The 25,384-nt window shown below is 37.9% G+C and overlaps 1 protein-coding gene across 6 annotated transcripts in view; it reads right to left on the minus strand.

Annotated features, from left to right (window-relative positions):
- The window catches only part of LOC136845728 (TGF-beta receptor type-1-like), a 359,665-nt gene that overhangs the window by 232,209 nt on the left and 102,072 nt on the right, over positions 1-25,384 (minus strand). For all 6 annotated transcript variants that reach the window (XM_067115936.1, XM_067115935.1, XM_067115938.1 and 3 more), the window contains exon 3: positions 15,964-16,105. In XM_067115936.1, the coding sequence (XP_066972037.1) occupies positions 15,964-16,105 (142 nt within the window). The remainder of the gene's footprint in view (positions 1-15,963; positions 16,106-25,384) is intronic.

Below are 25,384 nucleotides of genomic sequence, written 5' to 3' on the forward strand. Positions count from 1 at the left end.
CGAACCCAAACAAAGCACCTTGAACAGCAATACCTCCTCTGTAAATATACTTTGAAGGAACTTGCATGACTGAAGATGTACTGGTATGACAAAAATGTCTCCTGCAAGTCCATCAAAACGTCTGATCATTCTTTTGTAAAGTCACTAAAACCATGCTGGAAAAACCAAAAAAGCATGGGGGCAGGGTCGTAGTTATTCAGTCTCAATGTGTCCAACAATGGCAGCCAATCTCCAGTTGCTTATGGAGCTAAGAAAAAGTAGAAGTAAAATCCCAGTGAATTACCGCATGATCCATTTCATTCTCTCTAATTTACAACCGCCAGCTAAAGAACAAGAGACTTCTGCTGGAGAAGACAAAGGAACAGCTATAGGAGACTAAACCAGTGGAGGGTAACTTAAAAGGAATCATAACTCTCCTTCACTGCCTCCACCAAGTAAAATTCTGCTCCTAAGTCTCTCCAAGCATGCAAGGAGGCTTGCAATTGGCCATCTACCAGAACCTGAGGACTGAACTTAGCCTCAAAAAATACAAAACAAGACTTGTACCAACATATTCTCCCTTATCGCCTGAACCTGTGCAGCATAAGCCCTTAGTACAGATAGGAGCATAAGTATTCTCATTTCTTCCAAACCGAGTTAGTATAAGCATAACAAAACACCAGAAGACATGCTCCGGCAGAACTAAAGGGAATTTTGTGCACCTAAGTACAAGAAGACTTACAAAATGCACTCTAATTGAAGGAGAAAGCCCGAAGACAAGTGAGATCTATTCTCTATGTAGCCTCTTTCTGTAGCTGTCAGTAGACAGCTATGTAAGATTTTGTAAGAAGCATCACCAACTTGTGATGGGTGGCTTCTTCATAATATTAGGAAACATCACCGTCTTGTGATGGGTGTCTTTTTCTTGGGAAACCCCCTGAAGAGAGAAGGGTTGGGTTGTCTGAAAGGGTAGAAGCCATGAAAGGCCCAATTTGCAGTAAGATATTCTTATTATTATTTTGTATTTGTCAACTGTTTGTACCAACTTGTGCCAAACATTAAGCAATCACAATCGTCTATTCCTGTTCCTACAGTTATCTTCATACACAGGCCATTGTTAGACCAAAAAATAAAGATGAATGAATAAAGAAATGTGGCTCTTTGGACCACAAAGCAAAATACATAAGGCAACATCATGGCTCACTGGAAGGCATGTGGATGCAAACAGAAAGCAAAGTCAAAGATCTCCACTGCCGTTAGAATAACACAAAGCGCTCTGCGACGTTTCAGAATACCAGCCGGAAGATGTCGCTTTGCCGAGAATCATCAAGACAACAACCTCTCGTCATTTACAGCAGGTTATTTATATCTGTAAAAGTTAACAGCATTACTATTAGGCTGTGTTCATGAATTTTGATCCATTTTTTAAGATATGTCAGTAAATATCACCAACGTCAGTGGTAGCCTAGACAAGGAAGATAAATATATGGGTGCCGAAGGCTTAGGCAGTGGTTGCATAGACATGGACGGTGACCGTATGGGTACCGGAGGCTTAGGCAGTGATAGCCTAGACAAGGAAGGTAAATGTATGGGTGCTGAAGGCTTAGGCCATGGTATGAGGACTGGGCACCAAACAAAAAATAGAAAACAATATGAATCAGACTTAGCACTTAGCTCATTTAACAAATGCAAAGCCTCAATGGGTGAAAAATTGAAGGAAATTGACCTTAACATGGCAAAATGTGATGAAGATTGAATAGTGTCTATGGTAAGTAAGCTTTAACTAAAGTTAAAGGATCTCAGTAGTGCATATTCAAAGGTACAGGAGCTAAGTGATGAAGAACCACAGCTTGTGATAGATGCAGGCGAGTTAAAAGGGCTATGTGAGACGAAGTCTTCTGAGGTAGAGGACCGTCTAAAGGTGCTCCATGGTGATATATTATCTGTTATATCCAAAAGGTCAAAGGGACCAAAAGGCCTATCAAACACAAGCTCTAGGTTAAATGTAGCTAGTTCTAAAAGGGTAGAGTTGAGTGCAAAGCTAGCTAGGCTAACAACAGAAATGAAGTACTGTCACAGTGTCGAGAAAGCTCATGCAGAGATCAGAAAGGCTCGTGCAGATTTAAGAAAACCAGAACTAAATTAACAGATAGAAGCAACTACTGTCCTGCAGAGATAAATGCAACTGGACAATATATATGAACAACATGGAGCCACGTTCTCTCATTCCTTCCCTAACTGGAAATAATTATCCAACATTCAAACTCATGCAACAGTATCTATTACAGTATCTCTTTCCCATTCTCAGTTACAAGCAAACAGTGCAATTCCTCAAATTGCATTATTAGATAATTTAGAAGTTACTGACAATGGCCAAAGAGTTGAAACTCAGGGTAAGGAGCAAGTTTATGTTAGGACAGAGTTTAACCCACATGCAAAGGTGTTTGAGTCAGAAACACAGGTAGGACATGCTGAAAGGTCTAGGATATACTCTAATTTCCAAACTGCCCTAATGTAGATAAGGTTAGGCTATGCCATGACTGAAGGCAAAATACGGAGTTTACTGTACCTGATATGTCTAGGTTAAGTAGGCAGTCTGAGTCTCCTACAGTCTGTGGTCAGGTTAGTAGGCCAACTCAACCAGAGATTCAAGAGTTGTTCAGGTTGTATGAATCAGAATCTAAAGAGGTCAGCTGAATCGTCAGCCAGCAAGCAATGAAAAGATGATTTGCCTGTCAAAGAACCTGAAGTGTTTTCAGGGGACTTAATGAAATATCCCTTGTGAAAAGCATCACTCAGGACATTAATTGAAAATAGAACACATGATGCTGTAGAAAGGTTATATTATCTGGGTAAATATACTGATGGAGAAGCAATGGCTGCCATCAGTAATCTTATGCCTTTTGGCACTCAAAAAGCATATAAAAAGGGTCTGAAGATACTTCATGATAAGTATGGAAACCAAATTACAGTCGATGATGCATTTAGGAACAAACTTGAAGGTTGGTCAAAGATTGAATTAAATGATGGTCCTGGTCTCAGAGAATTTTATGATTTCTTGGAACACTGCAAAATGGCTATGAAATCAATAATGTACCTTTCAGTTCTTGATGATCCTAAAGAAAATAAAATTATGCTGCAGAAATTACCACTTCAAATTGCAGAAAGATGGAATCACATAGTATCCAAAAGAATATCATTTAATGAAAGTGACTTTCTATCTTTTGAGGAGTTTACTAGTTTCATGGGAGGTGAGGCAAACAAATCATGTCATCCAATATCATATGGTGCACTTAATAAGAAAAAGGAGCCTATATCAATGCCAAAGAGAACTCACAAGTTTGTAAAGAGCACTTCTTTTAACACGAGCTCTGCTGAAATGCCTAGTACTAATGCAGATGTTAGTTTTAAAGAGGTAAAATCTGTAAATAAGACAAAGGGAAAAAATGAAATTGTCTGTGTACACAGTCCCCAAGATAATGTTATCTCGAAAAATGCGATCTGGTTTTATGAAACGCCTATCTTTCTCAAAAAATTGCTGATTTCCGCTTTACTGGCATCGATACATACCGTAACAGAGGCGCTTTTCAAATAATTCTGAGAAATTATTTCGGGCGCATGTTGCAATAACCCCGTAAGTCGATCCGACGAAGAAATTTGGTTAGAATAATCATAATTTGAAGGTGTTTTTGATTAAAATCACACCCTCAGAAACGGAACCCCAGAGCATTAAAGTAAGGCTTTCTGTACTGTATACTTTTGACAAGGTTTACGACGATATTGGAAGATGTAATTTATTTTTGAAATTCTGTCTTTCTCAGAGAAATGAGTATGTGTCTCAGAAGTAGTTATGTAAAGGTTGTCTTAGAGTCGGTCACTTTTACAGGTCTTGTAGAAGACCAAGAAAATGTACCCAATGCAGACAGTGGCATCTAACAGTACTGCATGATGATAGCATAGCTAAAAGATCAAGTACTAGTAACAGTGAGAAGGAGACAGTTGTAATTAATAAGATTAATGTAAAGAGCTATTTTTCAAATGATTTTCTTACCACAATTGTACCAGTGTTGTTAAACCATAATGATGTTAATGAAGGTGTAATTGTTTATGCTCTTTTGGATGATCAGTCAGATGCATACTTTATAAACCACAATGTCTTAACCAACATGAGTATTTAAGGCAAAAGTACAGTCATTAGCATTAGGGTGTCTACAATGCTTAGTGAGGATGCTAATGATACAGTTTAAAGGGACAGATGAGGTCACTGAGATAGAATTGCCATGTGTTTATTCCAGGCAAACCATTCCTTCAAGAAGGGAACAAATCCCAAGGAAAGATACAGCCTTAAAATGGTCGTATTTACGTGAAATTGCAAGAAAGTTAATGGAACATAATCCTGATGTTAAGACTGGTCTGTTGATTGGCATCAAATGTATTAAGGCAGTGAAACCTTTACAAATAATCCCTGGCTCTGACAATGAACCCTATGGACTACGAACAGCACTAGGTTGGGGTATCACTGGTAGTGTAAATCCTGTTACAAATGTAAATGGTGTCACCGTCCATTAAACGTTAGTGCAAGATATATGGAAATTAGTTATAAGAAAACCAGCAACATCTTTACTGTGCCTACCAGGGTGAAAGATAATGCTGATGACAAAAGGTTTCTTGACATTGTTACAAGTGGCATGAACTTAAAGGGTGAAGGGCATATTGAGATCCTACTGCAAATTAAAAGTGAGATTGTTAAGTTCCCAAATAACTATGCTGTAGTGAGAAAAAGATTGTTGAACCTAAAGTAAAAGCTTAAAAAGGATGATCTGATGTCAAACAATTATGTAAGATTCATGAATGAGTTGATGGAAATGGGTTATGTTGAAAGAGTACCATTGCCAGAACTGAATTTAGCAGATGGGAAAGTCTGGTTCATCCCACATCATGGTGTTTGTTATCCTAAGAATCCTGGAAAGGTTAGAGTTGTCTTTGACTGTAGTTTTAAGTATGGAAATGTAAGTTTAAATGTATGTCTTCTTCAGGGACCAGACTTCTCAAATAATTTTGTTGGCACTTTGTGTAGATTTAGGAATCATGCTATTGCATTTACTTGCTATGTGCCATTAAACGGTAGTAAACAAGAACCAAAGGAATTTATTGAGATTTCTATGGTTTGAAAATGATGAGTTGAATAGTAACACTGTCCAATATAGAATGACTCTCCATGTATTTAGTGCTAAAAGCTCTCCATCTATTGCAAATTTTGCACTGAAAGCTCTTGCTGACAAATTTAATGAACAAACTGAAAGGAAATCAGATTTCATTAAAGAAGACTTCAATGTTGATGATGGCATAAAGTCTGTAGCTACAGTGGATGAAGCTATTACGATAACGAAAGATAGTCAGAAGCTATGTAAGATGGGTGGTTTCCATTTGCACAAGTTTGTTGCCAACAATGCAGAAGTGTTACAGACTATGTCCCCTGTTGAAGTAGCCCAGTCAGTGAAGAACCTTGACTTCACAAAGGATAAGTTGCCTGTAGAGAGCACATTAGGAACAGAATGGTGTGTCGAAACAGATACATTAAATTATAAGGTTAAGCCAATTCAGACAGTTCAAACAAGAAGGGGAGTCTTGTCAGTAGTCAGTTCAGTATTTGACCCTCTTGGCATGATATCTCCATTCATACTTGAAGGCAAGAAAATTTTGCAAACCCTTTGTAAGCAAGATCTTCTAGAATTTCTAGCTGTAATACCCATGGTGCCCATTCATTGCTAATATTAGCAATGAATGGGCAGCTTGGGTATCACAGCTAGAAATGCTATAAGATCTTAAAATTCAGAGATGTTACAAGTTGCCAAATACAAACATCACAGAATATGAGTTACATCATTTTTCTGATGCTTGTGAGAAGGGTTATGGCCAGTGCTCTTACCTAAGAATGACTGATGATGATGAAATGGTTTACATTAAAGTAATTATGGCCAAATCAAGAGTTTCCCTATTAAAAACTTTCACTAAACCCAGGTTAGAATTGGCTGTGGCATTAGTTTCTGTGAAAGTGAGTAATTTCTTAAAAAGGGAACTGAAGATTAACGCTGCCAAAGAAGCATTCTGGGTAGATAGTAAAATTGTATTTGGGATGTATTGACGGACTAGAATTTCTAACACATAAATGTTATGACAAAGAGATGTCAACATCCTTCAAAGTTGCAGATGATGATCCAGAATTAAATTTCATTTTGACAACTAAAACATCTAGCTGTCATGCTACCATTATTGAAAGGTTATGCTACTTCTCAGATTGGACTCTTCCTAGGAAATAAGTACCCCTATGCAAAGGCTCATGGAAAAATGCAGACAGAAATCATTGTACACAGAATATGTTCCTGTTTCACTGGATGAATTAACCAAAGCAGAGGTCACCATAATTAAGTTAGTTCAGGTTGAAGCCTTTCAGTCTGAGTTTCAATCGCTAAATGGAAATAATTGTGATGCCAAATGTGTCACGAAAACTAGTCGTCTGTATAAGCTAGATCCCTTTATTGATGATGATGGATTAATTAGAGTAAGTGGTAGTTTACAGAGAAGTAATTTTGATGTCTATGTCAAACACCCTATAATCTTACCAGAGTCATATTACTGACTTGATAATACTGTATGCCATTACCATCAGAAAGTTTAACATCAAGGTAGAAACATGACATTAAATGATAAAGATCATCTGGCTACTGGATAATAAATGCCTCTTCTTTGGTAAAAGGACATATATCTGTGTGTGTTAAGTATAGAAGAGTCAGACATGAAATCCTTACACAGAAGATGGCAGATTTAGCCAAAGATAGGTTAGGAATGTCTTCTCCATTTATGTACAGTACAGTTGATTACTTTGGTCCATTTGAGATAAATCCCAGCCCGAGAAGAACCCTAAAAGAGTTCAGAGGTCTGGTTAAACAAATCATTTATAACTAACTAACATTTGAGATAAAAGGCAGAAAAGAGTTAAAAAGATATGGTGAATTGTTTACAAGTATGTCAACCAGGGCAATACATATAGAGACTGCCAATTCCCTCAGTACTGATTCATTTTTAAATGCACATAGAAGATTTGTATGTAGGGGAGGTGTCTGTGTACAATCAAGGTTTGATCAAGGCAGCAGTTTTGTTGGTGCTCAACAAGAACTTAAAAAAGGGCTAAGGGAAATGAATGCTAACAAGATTAAACATGTACTGTTACAGGACCAATGCAATTTTGTGATTTTTAAGATGAACCCACCCCATGCAAGTCACATGGGTGGAGTCTGGGAGAGACAAATTAGATCAGTGAGGAGTGTTTTGAATGTCATATTATTTGATCACAGTAAAATTCTAGATGATGAATCCTTACAAACATTCATGGTTGAGGCTGAGAATATTGTAAATGGACATCCACTGTCCACTGATAACCTAAATAATCCCTTCAGCTCAGAACTTCTGACTCCTAATCATTTTCTTACAATGAAGTCAAAGGTAGTTTTACCTCCACCTGGAAATTTTGTAAAGGAAGGTTGATTTATTAATAAAAAATGGACAAGAACACAGAATCTTCTCAATCAGTTATGGCACAGGTGGCAAAGGGAGTATTTAAATTCTCTTCATGTTAGACAAAGATGGTCAAAACCTCAGAGGAATGTGCAAACTGGTGACAAAGTAGTATTAAAAGATTATAATCTACCTTGCAATCAATGGTGCTTATGTTGTGTAATAGAATTCATGTCAGATGAGACTGGACATGTCAGAAGGGTTAAGTTAGTCTTGTCAGATTCTAGTCTAGACGCTAGAGGTAAACGTAACAAGACCACCACAGTTTTAGGAAGGCCTATTCACTCTGTAGTATTATTATTAGGATACGAACCAGGGAAATCCTCATCAGGGAGCACCTAAACTATATATTTTTTATGTGATACAGTATACGCAGCCTTGTACTATTTCATGTTTATACCTCAGTAGTATAGCTTTAACCTGTAAATTACTCTCACAATTTAGGGGAACCATTGCAGCTGTCAGTAGACAGCTATGTAAGATTTTGTAAGAAGCATCACCAACTTGTGATGGGTGGCTTCTTCGTAATATTAAGAAACATCACCATCTTGTGATGGGTGTCTTTTTCTTGGAAAAAACAGCACAAAGAGAGAAGGGACTGGGTTTTCTGGAAGGGTAGAAGACATGAAGGACCTAATTTGTGGCAATATATTCTCTTATTATTTTGTAAACCCATTTGTATTTATCAATTGTTTGTACCAACCTAGTGCCAAAACGTAAGCACTCAAAATTGTCTACAGTATTCTTGTTCCTACAGTTATCTTCATACACAGGCCATTATTAGACCAAAAAATAAAGATGAATGAATAAAAAACTGTATCTCCGGAACATGAAGCATAATACATAAGGCAACATCATGGCACACTAGAAGGCATGTGGATGCAAACAAAGCCAAGTCAAAGATCTCCACCGCCATTAGACTATCCTCAACTAAATGCGGATACAGTCAAGCGCAATGCTCCAACAAAAACCTGTCAAACTGAAAAAGATCTCCAATTAGAACTTTTCTTCCAGTAGAGGGCAACAGGAGGAGACAGATGACGACAGGAAGCAACACCTGGTGACAGGAGGCAACAGCAGCTGAGTACCTGCCTCGCATCCATGGCCCGATGAAAGGGAGACAGAGAAACACAGTCTGAAGTGACTCAGCTGAGTCCACACGAGTCAGCTGAACTAAAGAAAACAAGATGCCAAAAGAAAATGGGAAATGTTGGGAGGCGGGGGGAAGAGGAGTTACAATGACTCCTGCCTTGTCCAAAAGTGAGTCAACAAACTTGAGAGCATTCCCATATGACACATCCTTCGAAAGCTATGTAGCTAGAATAATATCTAGCTTGGAAACAACAGAAGATACTGTAATCATGGTAGATTTGGAAAGAGAAATATTAACTGAGGCAGAAGCATGAGATTTGCCGGTAGCTGAATAAAAAATGTGTAAAGAACAAACAAGTGCATTTCGAAGGAGAAGGAGGAATAGGCTAGAGGACAAGGATTTAGAATGAGCAAAAGCCGAAGAGATTGGTTAAACAATCAACTGAGCTGACATAACATCAAAATAAGTAAAACTCGCTATAGACATATTTTTAATAAACTGTCCACTGTATACCCATATACAAGCAGTCCTCGCATATCTGCATTTCGGTGTTATGATGCTTGGCTAACGATATCGATAACCAGATCTTCGGCAAAGGTAAGCAATTTTTACCATAACTATTGGCAATCACCCAAGAACAGAACCCCCACCTTTAACCGAGGACTGCCTGTAAATACAGTCATCCTATCAGTGCTAACCTCAAACTACATGCTGATGACACCATAAGTCGCCCCGTAGCAAAGATTAACATTTACACAATCTTTCGGCTAACACAACATGAGACTGTGTGAAAAATGGAGAGACAGGTGACGGAGGGCACAAAACCACATTGCCCAGAGAACCGACCTAGTTCCCTGGCAACGGACTTTCCAACTGTCACAGGGCAGTCCAAGGCTCGGGCTACAGATGGGCGAGGGCACCGACGCCTTACCTCTTATAAGGTAACATGAAAATGATCGAACACTATGAGGGGACCTGGACCGGTTCCATAAACAATTCAGACAAACTTTGTACTGTACTGACCAAAAAGGTTTACATCTTGTTCTATCTCAATATACTTTTCCTGAACTGAAAAGGGAGCAGAAGGCAGAGCTAAAGCATTAGCAGAGGAAAGGCCTAGACTGAGTATGGATAACAACAGACGAAGGACCTGGAGAAGGGGAGAACTGACAGATTGATAACCTGACCTAACTAATTGCTTTTGCAATATCTGCTTCCCTTCTCTTCCTATACTGATGAACTTAAAAAGAAAGTCCTTCAAAAATCCATAATTCCTCACATCTATTCCTAAGATCACACTTTATACCACTGCAGCCAGAGTAAACAGTATGTATCTCCTGAAAAAACCAACATCCTACTGCTGTAATACCGTAATCATTCCTACAAAACCCGACGTTCTGAGCCTTGAGTCCAATGGAGGTATCCAAGGAAAAATAAATGCACAGTATCGTGATAGCAGCAAACAGCCATGAAATAACAACAAGCACCTGTGCACAATGGCGGCAACGAGAATTCTGACATGAGCTAAAACATTTGAAACATACCTGGTGGAGAACATGTGTACTAGACAGTCATCTGGGCAGCTATTTGACCTTTTGTTTGAACGCCGACTCGTCTATCGGCGCAGAGATATAAGCTACCTTTAACAATAGGTAAGATTCATCCCAAATAATGTATTATAAATTCCTCAGAATGATCTCCTCTACGAAAAGGATAACTAAAAAACACCCTATTCCAGTTTTACAATGTTGCTGTTGCAGCCTAATGTTCATGTTTCAGTTTTTTGCCACTTGTTTCATTTGTTCTCTACAAGGTGCCATTTGTTTAATTTGTTCTCTACAAGGTGCCTTACTGTTTACAGTTTTGATGGAAAATCTGTTATTTCAGTTTTTACTATTTGTTCAGTGTAAGCATTTTCCTATCAATTTGATCAGAAGTACAATGAACTCATTTTCCTAACAATTTGTTCTAACGTGTTTTTTCATGTGTGCAGCATATTTGTATGGTATCACAAACTTCTGCAGCCCATCAATAAATGCACCTTACATAGCAAGTGGTATAGGTGCCTGCTGTTTCTAGCTCAGAATTCTGAATCCTTGAGTATGTGTGATTAAAAAATCATCTACTCATTTCAACAACTATTTAGTCACAGATGTGTAATTCTTTGGTCATCTTTCATTATCAAAAGTTTTCTAGAACTAATATGTTACATATGTGTAATTCTTTGGTCATCTTTCATTATCAAAAGTTTTCAGTTTTATTCAGAAATCTATTTTTCATTATCAAAAGTTTTCAGAACTATTTATTCACAGATGTGTAATTCTTTGGTCATCTTTCATTATCAAAAGTTTTCTATATTTATTCAAGATGTTTTCTTTGGTCAACTTTTCTATATTTATTCACAGATGTGTAATTCTTTGGTCATCTTTCATTATCAAAAGTTTTCTAGAACTATTTATTCACAGATGTGTAATTCTTTGGTCATCTTTCATTATCAAAAGTTTTCTAGAACTATTTATTCACAGATGTGTAATTCTTTGGTCATCTTTCATTATCAAAAGTTTTCTAGAACTAGATGTGTAATCTATTTAGTTTTCTAGAACTATTTATTCAGATGTGTAATTTTTTGGTCTTCTTTCATTATCAAAAGTTTTAGAACTATTTATTCACAGATGGGCCTTTTGTCTTCTCATTATCAAAAGTTTCTAGAAAAAACAGAAATTTTTTCTTCTCATTATCAAAAGTTTTTAGATTGTCAAAAATTCTCTGTGATTGTCAGCTCTAATTATTTTCTTAAACAGATCAAAGAGTTAGTTTTTTAACTCTCCAAAGGCTTGATCTGATTTCTTAAATTACAACTTTTAAAAATTTTTTTAATCGGGTTAAATGAAAACAGTGACTCTAACTTTAGCTGATTTGTTTCCAAAACTTGACATTTGTTGTTGATTTTATTCTGAACATTCACAAAAAATAATTGTTAATGTTAGTATTACTTTAAATTCTATACATATGGGGACTGCATCACATGAACTACTCACCAAGTACCCAAGGGTCAAATAAATATGACCAATTCTAGAATAGTCCAAATGCCTTGTGTGTCATTTCTTTTGATATAATGGTGCAGTACTGTATTCCATATTCCAACATTAAACTTGATCTATTTATATATGATGGGTTTTAAGGATGTTATATGATCACTATTTGGAATATCTACATGTGACCCAATCATAACATTAACAGCTGTAGGCTGCTTGATCAAGTTTCTTCATTTCCTTTCATGCCTACATGGGAAGGAATCTAACTTATTTCTTTATTCTCACCTTCCTCTTATAAAATGTTAGGCAAAAATTGAATGTGTTTTGCAAGGGTATTTTTAGGATTCTAATTTTGAAGGCGCCTTCTCTAGGACTTCTACAGCCACTGATAATTCTATATTTCTATGATGGCATATATCTAATAATTTTAATGGCTGATCCTTTTGCATATATAGGTAGTAATTCTGCTCATTCTGCTATGGAAACAGCTGCTCATTCTGCTATGGAAACAGCAGCAATGTTAGGTACGGAAACTTATGTTTTGTTAGATGAATTAGCTGCTAATCCAACACCTGATGAGATGTAGACACACCAACTGTTTATATCGTACATGTTCTATTGCATATTGTTTATGGTAATCAAATATTTTAAGTGTGTGTGCAAGTTTGTACCTTAGGCATAATCCAAGGAGGAGGTGCTTTTAGAAGTTAAAAAAAGGCTGAGAACTTTTCTTTCTAAATAGCTAAACAGCTTTTTGGATAATCATTTATTGCTGTTCTTGAAATCAAATACTTTCTTTAAAGCTTACCAATTTAACATTTGCTTGAAATAATGTTCTTGTAAGTAATAATGTATGTGCTAATTTCTCTTCTTAATGAATGAATGATAGGCAATGCATGCCTTGAGTGAGTTATTTTAGGTGTTCATAAATTTGGTGACTGGCAAGAAATTTCTAAAATTTGGTGACTGGCAAGAAATAAGATGTAAATTTTGGAATTTTGGCATGAGTTACAAAATATCAGTATGAAAAATGTCATAGAAGTACTCATTAATTATAATTAAAAAGCAACTGGCAATATAAACTATTTGTCATATGGGCATCAGAGTAAATATAAAAACACTTTGACTGAAGTACTCATATTTAACTAAAATCAAAATACTAAATGAGCATCTGATATGAAACTTTGAGGAATACACTTTTCTAATATCTGAAAACAAATACTGTACTGTACTATGGACAAGCATAGCTACTACAGTATTATAAATTCTGACTGACAAAATATTTCATAATTTACATTCTGGCATTTTGAACATGATTGGGAAAATAAAAAATTTATTGACAACAGAAGCACAGTAGTCCCTACAGACACTTACTTAACAACCTACCTATTCAATGACAACATGGAATTATGACCAGCAATCCCTCCAGTTGGTTTGACAAAGGCAAGCATGTCAAAGTCATAAAAAATTGTGGAGCTTCCTAATGTAATGAATTTTGATGTTGAAATAGAAAAAGTTACAGAATTAGTGGAGATCATGGGAGATTTGACTATTAGTGTTCAAAGTGCAGCAGCACTTGGAGGAGCAAGAAGAAAGTTTTGAAGAGGTACAAAAGTAGTTCACTGTAAAGGGGTCAGCTACTCAGGAGTCCTCCCCTCTCACTTCCCACCCACCCCATCTCTTCTGCCTCTGATGGATTAGTCCAATCATAACTAAATTTATGAGCAGTTAAATTTGCAAACAGAATGAAAACAAACAATATTTTGGGTGAAATATATGAAACTATTTAAAAGTTTATGTATTAAAATATTTTAAAACATTTAATTAAATAACGTTATGTAAATGATTGTGTTTTGTTATGTGAAGTCAATGTGTAATCCTATTCCACAGGCTAGCCTGCATGTATTACAGTAAACTATGTACTGACTGTGCACCCTCTCTCTCTCTCTCTCTCTCTCTCTCTCTCTCTCTCTCTCTCTCTCTCTCTCTCTCTCTCTCTCAATGCTGGACAGTTCAGTACAGCACTGCAGTACTGTACTGTTGTGTTACATCCATATATTTTTCAGTTTGAGTGTACATGTGTATACAAAAACACATGCTTTATATTAAAGTCTTCCTAAAAAAATTTTTTTTAACAAAGGATAATCCCAATCTTATGCTGTATAAGAGAGAGAGAGAGAGAGAGAGAGAGAGAGAGAGAGAGAGAGAGAGAGAGAGAGAGAGAGAGAGAGAGAGAGAGAGAGAGAGAGAGAGAGAAGGGGGTTGTGGAAGTAATTGTGCAATAAGTGCTAGTTTCAGTATGTTTGTGTCTGTTGTCAAATGCAACAATGAATGTACATGTCTGTCATCTGCTTTACTAATGTACCATTTAAGAATAACAACACTATGAAAAATAGGTACTGTCTACTGATACTGAATGATGAAATGACAATTCAGGATACACATGACATTTTAGAAGATCCCAGAGGATTTTACGGTAATGTGTAACAGAGCTGATTTCCACTACAGTATACAGTACACTGCTGTATAAACTTTTCTGTTTATTACAGTTTTTACAGCACACTACTGTATAAACATTTCAAAATATATTGAAAATGCTAAAAGTAGTGCAAGGTGGCACTCAAGCAATACCTAAAGGCTGTCGATACACCCTAACTACCAGTTCAGTATACAGTACTTAAAATATCAGTAAAGGGCACCTCCTAACTTACAGACCCATTCTCTTACCAATCCAGTTGTAGGAATGGGACTCGGTCATTAAGTGATGAGTTTCTGTACAGTATAAGGCAATAGGAGTCACTGTACGGTTGAATCTGTATGCACTGAATTATGGTAATCTCTAACTGGCTCAGTTTGTCTAAATACTATTTTCCCTTCCTCAATGTAAGATAAATTACTAGCACTGGATTTGGATGCAACCAGCTCTGTAATTTCCTTTCCCCCCTACTTCTTCCACCATGCCCCAGTTCATTTGAGGATTTGTAGTCTGTCACCTGAACTATCAAATAAAGTAAAAGGTGAAAGTCCTTAATACTTGGCAGATCAATAAGAGACATTTGTTGCCTTTTACTTAAAACCTACAAGTAAAGCAAGGCTTAAAAGTCCTTAACGTTTGAGAGATCAGGCACAGCATTTATTGTCTGTTACTGAAACCATCAAATAAGATTTAAAAGTCCTTAATGTTTCAAGAGATCATTTTGAGGAATTTTTCAAATCAAGGAATAAGTGGTTTTACACAAGTGATTTCACACAACTGGATTTCTGCACATTCATATTTAGAAAAATACTGATATGAAACTCACTCTTCAAAATTTTTCTGATTACTGAACTATCAAATCAAACTATTACGTAACCTAATTTTCCATTAACACTTCCAAAAACATATTTATGACAAATTTACATAAGATCAATAACTTGATAACCTAAATTTTGTTGTCATCCAACTTTTCTATGGAAATGCAAAGGGAGAAAACTTTTAGGAGGTATGGAGCAGGGAAACTTCAACAAATGTGCAAGTTAATGCTTCTGGGCTACGCTAGGCAAGGTTGTTGGATTAGAAAACATCCTTCTCAGCATGACAATAATCTAGCATTTTTGAAGGTAAATAGTCCTCATATAATAATCATGATGGGAGAGGGCATTCATTCAAATCTAACAACCAAAACCACTATGTGTCCTGGTTTGCTCTGAAGCTTGCTATGCTAGAACAAATTTTACATTTTTACAAGGTCTCTCTCATTCCTTACATTACTGAACATCAATAAAGAATATAAGTATCCGTAAATATTTTTGACTTTATGAAATTCCAATGATTGTTTACTGATAATGTCTACAAGTTGAAACATGATAAAAATTTAAGTACAGTAACATCCATTAAGACTTATGAAATATGCAACACATACTAATTTCAACTGTATATATAACATATAGAAAAAATTTAATAATACCCATTAAAGTGTCTGAGTCAATAATGCTCATTCTCCAACGGTTCACAAAATATCAAGGTTATATAATTACACAGCTGTTAATATAAAAAAGAAAAAATTAATGTATAACAAGCAGTCAATGCTGTGATCAAACACACACCAGACAAAAACATTTCCTTCTAAAGGTCTTAAGATTCCTGTTCTTGGGAAAACAATGGAATTAGGAAAACAAGGACATCCTCAGTGGAAACTGATCCTATTCACTGACTACCACAGGAAAATAAAACAGTATTTAAGCAATCGGCCTTGTCATATAGAATTCCTTCACCATTAACCATAAGTCAATGATACTTACTTAAAAGATGTAGTCTCGCCCGTTTTTTCTAAGGTGAAGATTGCATAACAATATCCATCTGTAATGCATTCTTTAGTAGGGCAGTCTGAGCATACGCACCTCAAAAGCCCTTCCTTTATTGGTGGCTTGAGTGGAATAACCCCTGTAAAAGATTAAAAAAGATAATACAACTAAACCAATTACAAAAAATTGAAAGTTAAGTTCTATAAATACTGTATGTTGATTTAAACAAACTGTATCCAGAACACAGGAAAAAGAAAGGCCTTGAAAGAACAATAAGTGATATGCAAATGTTTCATCTTCCAAGACAACAAGTAGTCTTAAAATTGTCGGCAAAATGCAACACATGAAGTAAATATGTCCACTTTTTTCTTCGGAATATGTATTCACAAAAACCCAAGGACAATAAAGTGTGCTTTCTTTTTTTTTTGCATGAGATGCTATGTTTTGTCATTTACTTATATAAAAATAGTACCAATTACTACCAAATCACAGTTGCAAACTTTCTTTTGGTAACAAAATCTATATCCCTAACTCTGCCAGGATGGGCTATGAAGCCATGGGACAGTTTCCTACATCCTAAAGAGAATCCTATACCAAAGGAGAGTTAACAAATCTGCCAGCCAACCATGATGACTGTCCATGGAACAGAACCCTTAGACCAAGGTGTTTAACATTAGTTGAGGACAAAGGAACTGAGTGTGAGCAATCAGAACCACTGTCAACAAACCTAGACTACCCATCTATGAACAGCTGGTCTGGGAAAGCAGCCATGAGCATTAACGTGCACAAGCACTGAGGAAGATCAGCAACAAGGATCGGCTCAGCTCTGAGCTGGGGTATAGTTACACATGAAAGTCAACATTATGTATGAGAGAAGGGTTATGGAAAGCTAACCATTTGGTCACACCCACAGATCTAATGAAAATCTTCCATTTAATTGGATCCAAACAGGAAATGCAGACTCTTCCTCTTGGACCTCCAGAGAGACAGCCAAAATGCCAGAGTCTATGGCATTCATCTCAGGTCACAAGTAAATTCATTATCTCTTTGTCTAATCCTCACCAGGAACTGCCTTCCCTCCTCATGGAGGTGATGTTCAGGCAAAACCCTGTAAGACTATGTGAGAAGACTTTTAGGATCTCTCCTTCCCCTTCCAACAGTCTAAGAGGAGGAAGAGGAAGAAAGGAGGAAAATGTATGCCTGTGCTTCTTTGCCTTTTTACTACTAAGCCTCTTACTCTTGTATCCCAAAATTTCAGAAAAGATTGAAGTAGGTGTCTGCTTAAGTACTGTTTCCAAGAGTACAAGTGGATAGAAGAACTGCAGGGATTTCTCCAACAAACCAAAACAACAACTGCAGAGTAAGTGGCAATGCCTTACAAAGCAGGAATCATCAGGAAACCCCTTAGCAGTACTTATGCAGCCAAGATAAACTACCAAACGACAGATCCCTGAGAATGCCAATGGACGATGACACAGCCTTCTGGCACTCCTCAGATCCTAATATAAACCCTGGAGATGCCAGCAATGCAGGCCTAAGAGGGGAAGGTACAGAGGCACAGTGACTACTGGACGAGTATCTGTCCAGTCACAAGCAGACAGCAGGTGCTAGGACTCCTCTTCATGCAAATACACCTCATGGATCAGGAAATCTTGGGAGACAAACAAAAGCACTGAGAGGTGGTTAGGGTTTTTGGCAAGAAAGGGTGAAAAACACACACACATCATGAGAAGTGTGTTAACTCTACAAGACAAAAGCATAATATAGGTAACTGCTCTTTAAAATGGAAATATCCATGTAGCAAATACAATCTGTGTACTGTATATATAAATAAGGCACCATTAAGCACAGCACATCTATTGTTAAATTACAGCTTTGACTCCCTCTTGAACCGAATCTATAAATGAGGTCAAAATCATAATCAAGAAACAAATAATTATCCATGAACAAATATAGCTTAAAAAGTAAGTCAGGATACAGAGGTGAGATGACTGCACAAGATGGCAACATACGGAAAAGTGAGTAGTATTGAGAGGTGAGTTATACCCTTGCTTTAGGGTACAATCAGGATTTTTGTTTTTTTGGTTCACTTTCCTGATTTTTAGAAAACTGTGTAGGACAAGCTAATAAGAGAGCAAAAGTTGCTTGGTAGATTATCAGGAAAATGCCTTCTACTTTACCTAATCTTTTCCTTCTAGGCTTTTCATATTTTCTAAATCCATCCTGACTGCCCTCCGCCAGTTGTTATGGCAAACCTGGTAGGTTTCTTATTGCCGTACAAGACGTGCTGGCTCAACCTAGTCGACCAGTTGCTTCCGGTGCATTTTTAAGTGACATATGGTCAGGTTTATAAATTTTTTCAATAAGTAAAATTTTGGTAAATAACGTACATTCTATTTTTGTAAATTATGTACACTGTATTATCACTGCTTATTGTTCTGTTGATTTTTATTATGTTACTGTTCTTATGAGTCTCTTTATTAGTTTTGCTACTAATTTTATGTTGTAAATTTTAATTCTTTCCAGAGACATTGAGCTGAAACCTGGGCCTGCTGCTCATTACTGCAAGAAACACTGCAGAGTACTTTATTTAACTATTCAGGGCTTAAGGTCAAATTTTCTTGATCTTCAGAGTTTTCCGTAACTACAATGTGATGTTTCTGTCCGAGACACTTGTAAGTAGGAACACGTCAAAAGTTGAATTTTTAGCCCTAGGGTCTGATGGTCAACTTTACTTATTGTTGTACCATCCCACACATGCAAAGTATGGCTGTATGTATACATATAAGTCCAGATGACCTATTTATCAAATGAAAAACTTATGAGTGTAGTTGCCATGAAGTTCTTTGTTTTAAGACTTTCAATATGTTCTACAATGTTTACCTATTTGCTGTTTAGCACAATCCAAATATTGACAATCCTATAGTACATATGACTGTCTCTTGGAGAGGATTAGTATGGCTCAGTCACAGGATTCTTAAGCTACATTTGTTGTATGTGGAGGCAGCAATGCAAAGCACACTGAGTGACTTAATTCAAATTCTGCAGATCAACATGGCTGGTCTGTTCTTGAGTTCTGTGTATCCTCCAATTTTCTCTAGATAACTGAGGAACCTATGCAATTTCTGGTAATACAATACAGCAGTTTAGACCTCATATTCACAGATGTTCCAGCTATCATTAAGTCCAAGGTCTGCAAGTACAAATGCACTTCCAATCACTGTGCCACTGAGATGGAAATATGTCAATCAGTATATTCTTAATGCCACCAATGGAAAAAAAACGGTCTGGTTGAAATCTAGAACCAACTGGAATTGTATTACTGAGGCTGGTTAGGCACTTAATTTCAGATGATATGTCAGACCCAGATCCCAAGAAGTAGTTAAACGAAATGTTGATGGCTAGTTTAATAATGTCCCTAGAAAGGTTGCAAAATTCAGGACACACTACCAGCTAAAGTTTGATGATACATGTAGACGAGCTTACCAGGACAAACAGACCAAATTTAACATGGAGACAAAATCGTTCAGATGAAAATTACATAATTTTTGTTTAGATGAAAATTAAATAATTTTTGTTGAGTCATGCCATGCTGTGAATAGAATTTACCACTGGTCTGCTGGTATAGTGGTTAGTGTTGTGGAATGTCACTCAGATGTCATGGGTTCGTGTCTCCTCCAAGGCGATGAAAAATTATTGGCTCTGTATCATGATCAGTTACTGCTGTAGTGTGGGGTCTGCAGTGGGAGGTTGAAACCAACATTCTTAGGAAGCTTGAATTTCAAGTCAATAGCCCCTGTGCGCTTGTTCCATATGAATAGGTTTCATCCAGTGAAATAATAATAATAATTATATAATAGTCTTGTTAAACACAATGGCAGCATTAGTGGAACTGATTTTATAGACGGTCTTGTCGATTCTTCTTGTTATTTTCTTCTCATCAGGGCTGATATTTGCTAATAACTGCCTGATGTTCATAGTCCGGGTAAAGAAATGGTTTTTTGTAGGTTCATTTTAATATCATCAGATCATATGAAGTTAAAATTAGCGTGTGGTCGCCGTAGTTTCTGGGACTCGCAATCAAATCTGGGAATCTCCTCCATCGTGTTTCTAAGGGGCGTAGTGGAACTCCAACGTTTCTAACTGTATCGTCAGTCCATTCTCAAGGAAGAATTGAAAAGAGTGTCTGCTACCTTCAAATATAATAATAATAATAATAATAATAATAATAATAATAATAATAATAATAAAAATAATAATAATAAAAGGATTTTGACAAAGGAAAAAACCTATTTCTGGAAAGAGGAAACGTGTCACCCGGTGAAATAGTCCATTCAGCACTTATTTCTGGTAAATTGGCATCATCTACCTACCAGAGAAAGCTAAATGAAATGCTGGAGTTAATAGATGATGCGTAGCTTGATTACTAGATGGAGTCTAAGGAAAAGGGTGAACTAGCAAAACATCGAACCTTTCCTATAGAGATTCCCAATGTCAAAAGTCCCAACGAGGATGTGCCGATACTGATACATGCACTACTTTTTGTACAAAAAGGCAACACTTCCCCGCATTCCATGTTAAGCACCCACCTCTAGAATAAGTTTATCAAGGGAGGGAGAGAATGAAAAACTGATGGTTTCTTTCATTTATTTTTCCAAAATGATTTTTAGCCTTTGTCAAAAGATTAGAAGATTCTATATTTTTAGGTTGAAATAGTAACAGAGAAATAAACATCATTCTTATGCTATTAAAGACTTAAATAGAAACGTTGAAAACTACACACCAATTTCTATTCTCCTGAACATAAAGTTGGGTCCTTATTTTTTCATGTAATGAAAATAATGTGGTCACCGTCTAAGATCATGGCTTGTTAGCTGGAGTGATGTTTAGCGTATAGGAAGCTAGCTAGATACCCCTCAGTGCCCTTTAGATTTTATCGTGGCCAATTGCAGAAATGTTGTTGATATGGGTTTTGAGTGTAGAGTAATTCAAACAGATTTTATTATCATGGCCTCATTATTATTTTTGTCACTCACTTCTCTATAAACTTTGGGGATCTTATTTTCATTGGTACATATCTTTTTTACTTTGTTTTCAAATTTTGTTTATTTTGTGCAAGTTTGTGTTGACTTCCTGATCAAGTGCTGTCTTGCATTTAGGCTACTGGTTCATGGCCTATTCGGCAGTATTTTGGCTTTATTTTGCCTTGTTTTAGACTCACTTTGTTAACTGTAAAACATGATTTTCATTGTTACATTTAATTTTTGACCTTGTGCTTGGATGCTTTTGAATTTTGGGATCTTTCATTTAACTGAGAAATCGGTCATGTCCCTTCACGTCCATGTCGGGTTGGGCCTGCCTACCTCCTAAATGTACAAAAACAATTTTGTTTTATTATGATTTTTTTTTTTTGAGTTATTTGTAGCCCATCCATCCCTCTCCTGGATTCCTTCCTTTACATCGAGCCTGAGTTAGGTTATTCTAGGGGTTTTTTACTAACACTTTTTCTTTTGAGGAAAAATCTAATGCCACACATCAATTTAGAGTTTTATATAAGGATCATATATTTATATCAGTGTTTTATGTCAATGCAACCTGTTTTAGGTTGTTTTGACCTTGGATATTTGCTAGAACACTGTTCTTCCTGTTTCGAGTTTTCACTTAGGCTAATGTTTCCTAATATTAGCTTTGGAATTGGACCATCAACAGATAGCCTATCCTAGTTCAATTTCTTTGGGTTGTTTAATTGTACTGACCGGGAGTGCTCTCCCACTCCTGTTCCCCACTTACAAAGTAAGTGACTATATTCTATTTTGTGATTGAAGTCCCCTTCTCTCCCTTTTAAATTTTGCCACTTATTCTACAACTAATTTGTTTTCAAAATTTTCTTGTGGAGCAAATTTCCTTATTTTACCTCTAATTTCATTTGTTTTGCATTGAAAAATTGATGTCACTTTTCAAAATTAACTGAGTTGGCACTCCACCTGGACCTGTTGAATGACCAGGAGTGCTCTCCCCACTCCTGTTCAACCCTTTTATCTTTCATTGCTCTCCTGGTCGTGAAAACAATTGTTTTCTCTCGCTCTTGCTCAACTCTTACATTCTAGAGAATATTCAATCATGTAGTGCTGTCCCATTTTGCAACAAATTGGAAACCTCTAGCCTATCCTTTTCCTTTTATGGTGAATTTTTCCCTTCTTTTTCCTTCCTACACGTTCGCACTCACTGTTGGGATCTCAGAAATTAGCTTTCCACCTAACTGTTGTCCGTAATTTTTGCACTGTTCTATTTACTACCTGTTCATAAAGTTTTGTTATCTTGTGTACTTTCATGTGCAATACAACAGCTAACTCATGGTTGTAGTGTTTATCAGTTTTGAAATATTCCCCACCGCTAAATCACGATAACCTCCTCCGGGTTTTCAACCTTGGCTCAACTTTGACTTCCAAATGGTAAAAAACCTGATATTTTTCAAACATGATAAAATAAGGTTTGTTCATACTTACCTGGCAGATATATATATAGCTGTATTCTCCTGAAGGTCCGACAGAATTTCAAATTTCTCCGGCGGCTGGTCTGTGGCCGGTCAGGTGGTTAGTACCCATTCCGCCAGCATGCCTGGGAGGACTTATCAGGAACCATTCCCATTTTCCATTCAGATTTTCATAGTGCCGTTGTCTCCTGAGGGGAGGAGGGTGGGCACTACGAATATATATCTGCCAGGTAAGTATGAACAAACCTTATTTTATCATTAAAATATCATTTTGTTCATGAAACTTACCTGTCAGATATATATATAGCTGAATCGCACCATTGGCGGTGGGCAGAGACAGCATAGGATTGAGAAACAAAACAATGTAGATGATTACACATCTTGGTTCCTTACCTTTTAGCATAGCTGACTTCGTGATTACTGTCACCCAAGTCTGCATCTGCTTTACTGGAGTTTCCAACGAGGTAGAGACCTATAAGGTTGGAGAGTTCCAGATGATCTGTCAACGGGGACGTGACCACTATGTGCCCAGATCATAGCCCTCAAGAAGGAAGCAAAGAGACAAAAATAACCACCTGACCTACCAAACATCGTGACTAGTTAAAAACTAAGGAAAGGGAAGACTGCCCCCACACAGTCTACCCACAACCATAAAAACACAACCAAAAAATTTTTTTAAAACTATTCCTAACCATACATTAAAGGATAGGATGGGTACTGCCTCCTTCTCCCAAGATCGTACCAGCCGAAACGTAAGGTCCCAATGAACAGCAAGACTCATACACTGTTCTTACGTCCTTTAGGTAATGAGAGGCGAACACAGAATGACTTCTCCAAAAGGTGGCATTCATAATCTCGTTCAGAGCCATGTTCTTTTGAAAGGCTACTGACGTTGCAACAGCCCGAACCTCATGCGCTTTAACTTTCAAAAGTTCAAGTCACTCTCCTGACAACTCTTATGCGCTTCCTGAATGGTGGACCTCAAGAAGAAAGCCAGCGCATTCTTTGACATGGGGACGTCAGGTCTTCTCACCGAGCACCATAACCTATCCGCAAGACCTCTCGACTCTTTTGTCTTGTTCAAGTAGAACTTTTAGAGCCCGAACAGGGCATAGCAGTCTTTCTGGTTCCTGACCCAGAATACCCGCCAAACCTTTCAATTCAAAGGACTTGGGCCAGGGGTGAGACGGGTTCTCATTCTTGGCAAGAAAAGACGGTTGGAGAGAACACACCGCATCGTCTCCTTTAAAACCAACAGACTTAGATATTGCATGAATCTCACTGATTCTCTTTGCAGTAGCGAGAACTAAAAATAAAGTCTTCTTTGTTAAGTCCCTCAAAGAAGCAGCATGAAGGGGTTCAAAAGGGCTTTGCATCAGGAACTTAAGAACTACACGTCCAAGTTCCAAGATGGAACCAAAAACTGATGCACCTTAGTCGTCTCGAACGACCTAATGAGGTCATGGAGGTCCGTATTGTTGGCGATATCTAATCCTCTGTGCCGAAAGACCGCCGACAACATACTCTTATACCCCTTAATAGTAGAGACTGCCAGCTTCGGAACTTCCCTAAGGAAAAGAAGGAAGTCTGCAATCTGGCTCACAGTGGTCGAGGAAGAGGAAATCCTCTGCGCCAGTACACCACTGCCGAAATACGCCCACTTCGATTGGTAAACCGCGATCGAGGATGTTCTCCTGGCTCTGCGCGATCGCTCTTGCCACCTGCTTCGAAAAACCTCTCGCTCTCGCCAGCATTTCGATAGTCTGAACGCAGTCAGACCGAGAGCGGAGAGGTTTTGATGGTATCGTTCGAAGGGGGCTGTCTGAGTAGATCTGGACGAAGAGGTAACACCCTTGGAAAGTCTACCAGAAGCGACATTACCTCCGGAAACCACTCCTTGTAAGGCCAATACGGAGCGATCAGAGTCATCCTCGTGTCTTGCGACGACGCTAACTTCCTGACCACTTCTCCCAGGATCTTGAAGGGAGGGAAAGCGTAAAGGTCCAGACGAGACCAGTCCCAAAGAAGGGCGTCTATTGACACTGCTCCTGGATCCAGGACAGGAGAGCAGTAAGCGGAAGCCTGTTGTTCTTTGATGTTGCAAACAGGTCTACTAAGGGACGACCCCATAAACCCCACAGTTTTTGGCACACCTCCTGGTTCAGAGTCCACTCTGTCGGGAGCAGTTGATGACGACGACTTAGCAGGTCCGCTCTCACGTTCTGAACGCCTGCTACAAACCTCGTCAAGATCGTAACGCTCCTGGAACTCGCCCACAACAGGATCTCTTTCGCAAGAACGAACAGGGAACGAGAATGAGTGCCTCCTGTTTTTTCAGGTAAGATAGAGCAGTGGTATTGTCCGCTTTACCTGGACTGTGCGACCGGACACTTGATCTTGAAGAATCGAAGGGCTAGAAAAATCGCCCCAATTCCTTCATATTGATATGCCAGGCCACCTGTTCCCCTCTCCAGATGCCTGACACTTCTCTCTTCCCCAGTGTTGCTCCCCACCCCGACATTGACGCTCGGAGAACAACACTAGGTCGGGGTTCGGAAGGCTGAGAGACACGCCCTCTGAAAGCCTCGAGGATCCAACCACCACCTGAGATGCTCCTTCACTTCGAGGGAAAGTTTGAGAGACAACTCGAGATTTTCCTTGTCTTCCCAGTTGTCTTGCAGGAAGAACTGAAGAGGCCTGAGATGTAGTCTCCTAGGAAAACAAACTTTTCCAGTGAGGAAATGGTCCCCAGCAGACTCATCCACTCCCTCACCGAACAGGTTTCTTTCCCTAGGAAGGCCAGGACTTTTCCGTAGCACAGCTGTTGACGTTCCGGGACGGAAAAGCCCGAAAAGCCACTGAGTCCATCTGAATCCCCAGATACACGATGGACTGCGTTGGGGTCAGGTGTGACTTTTCGAAGTT

This window comes from Macrobrachium rosenbergii, chromosome 14 (genome assembly GCF_040412425.1).
Source record: "Macrobrachium rosenbergii isolate ZJJX-2024 chromosome 14, ASM4041242v1, whole genome shotgun sequence".
Classification (NCBI taxonomy): Eukaryota; Metazoa; Arthropoda; class Malacostraca; order Decapoda; family Palaemonidae; genus Macrobrachium; species Macrobrachium rosenbergii.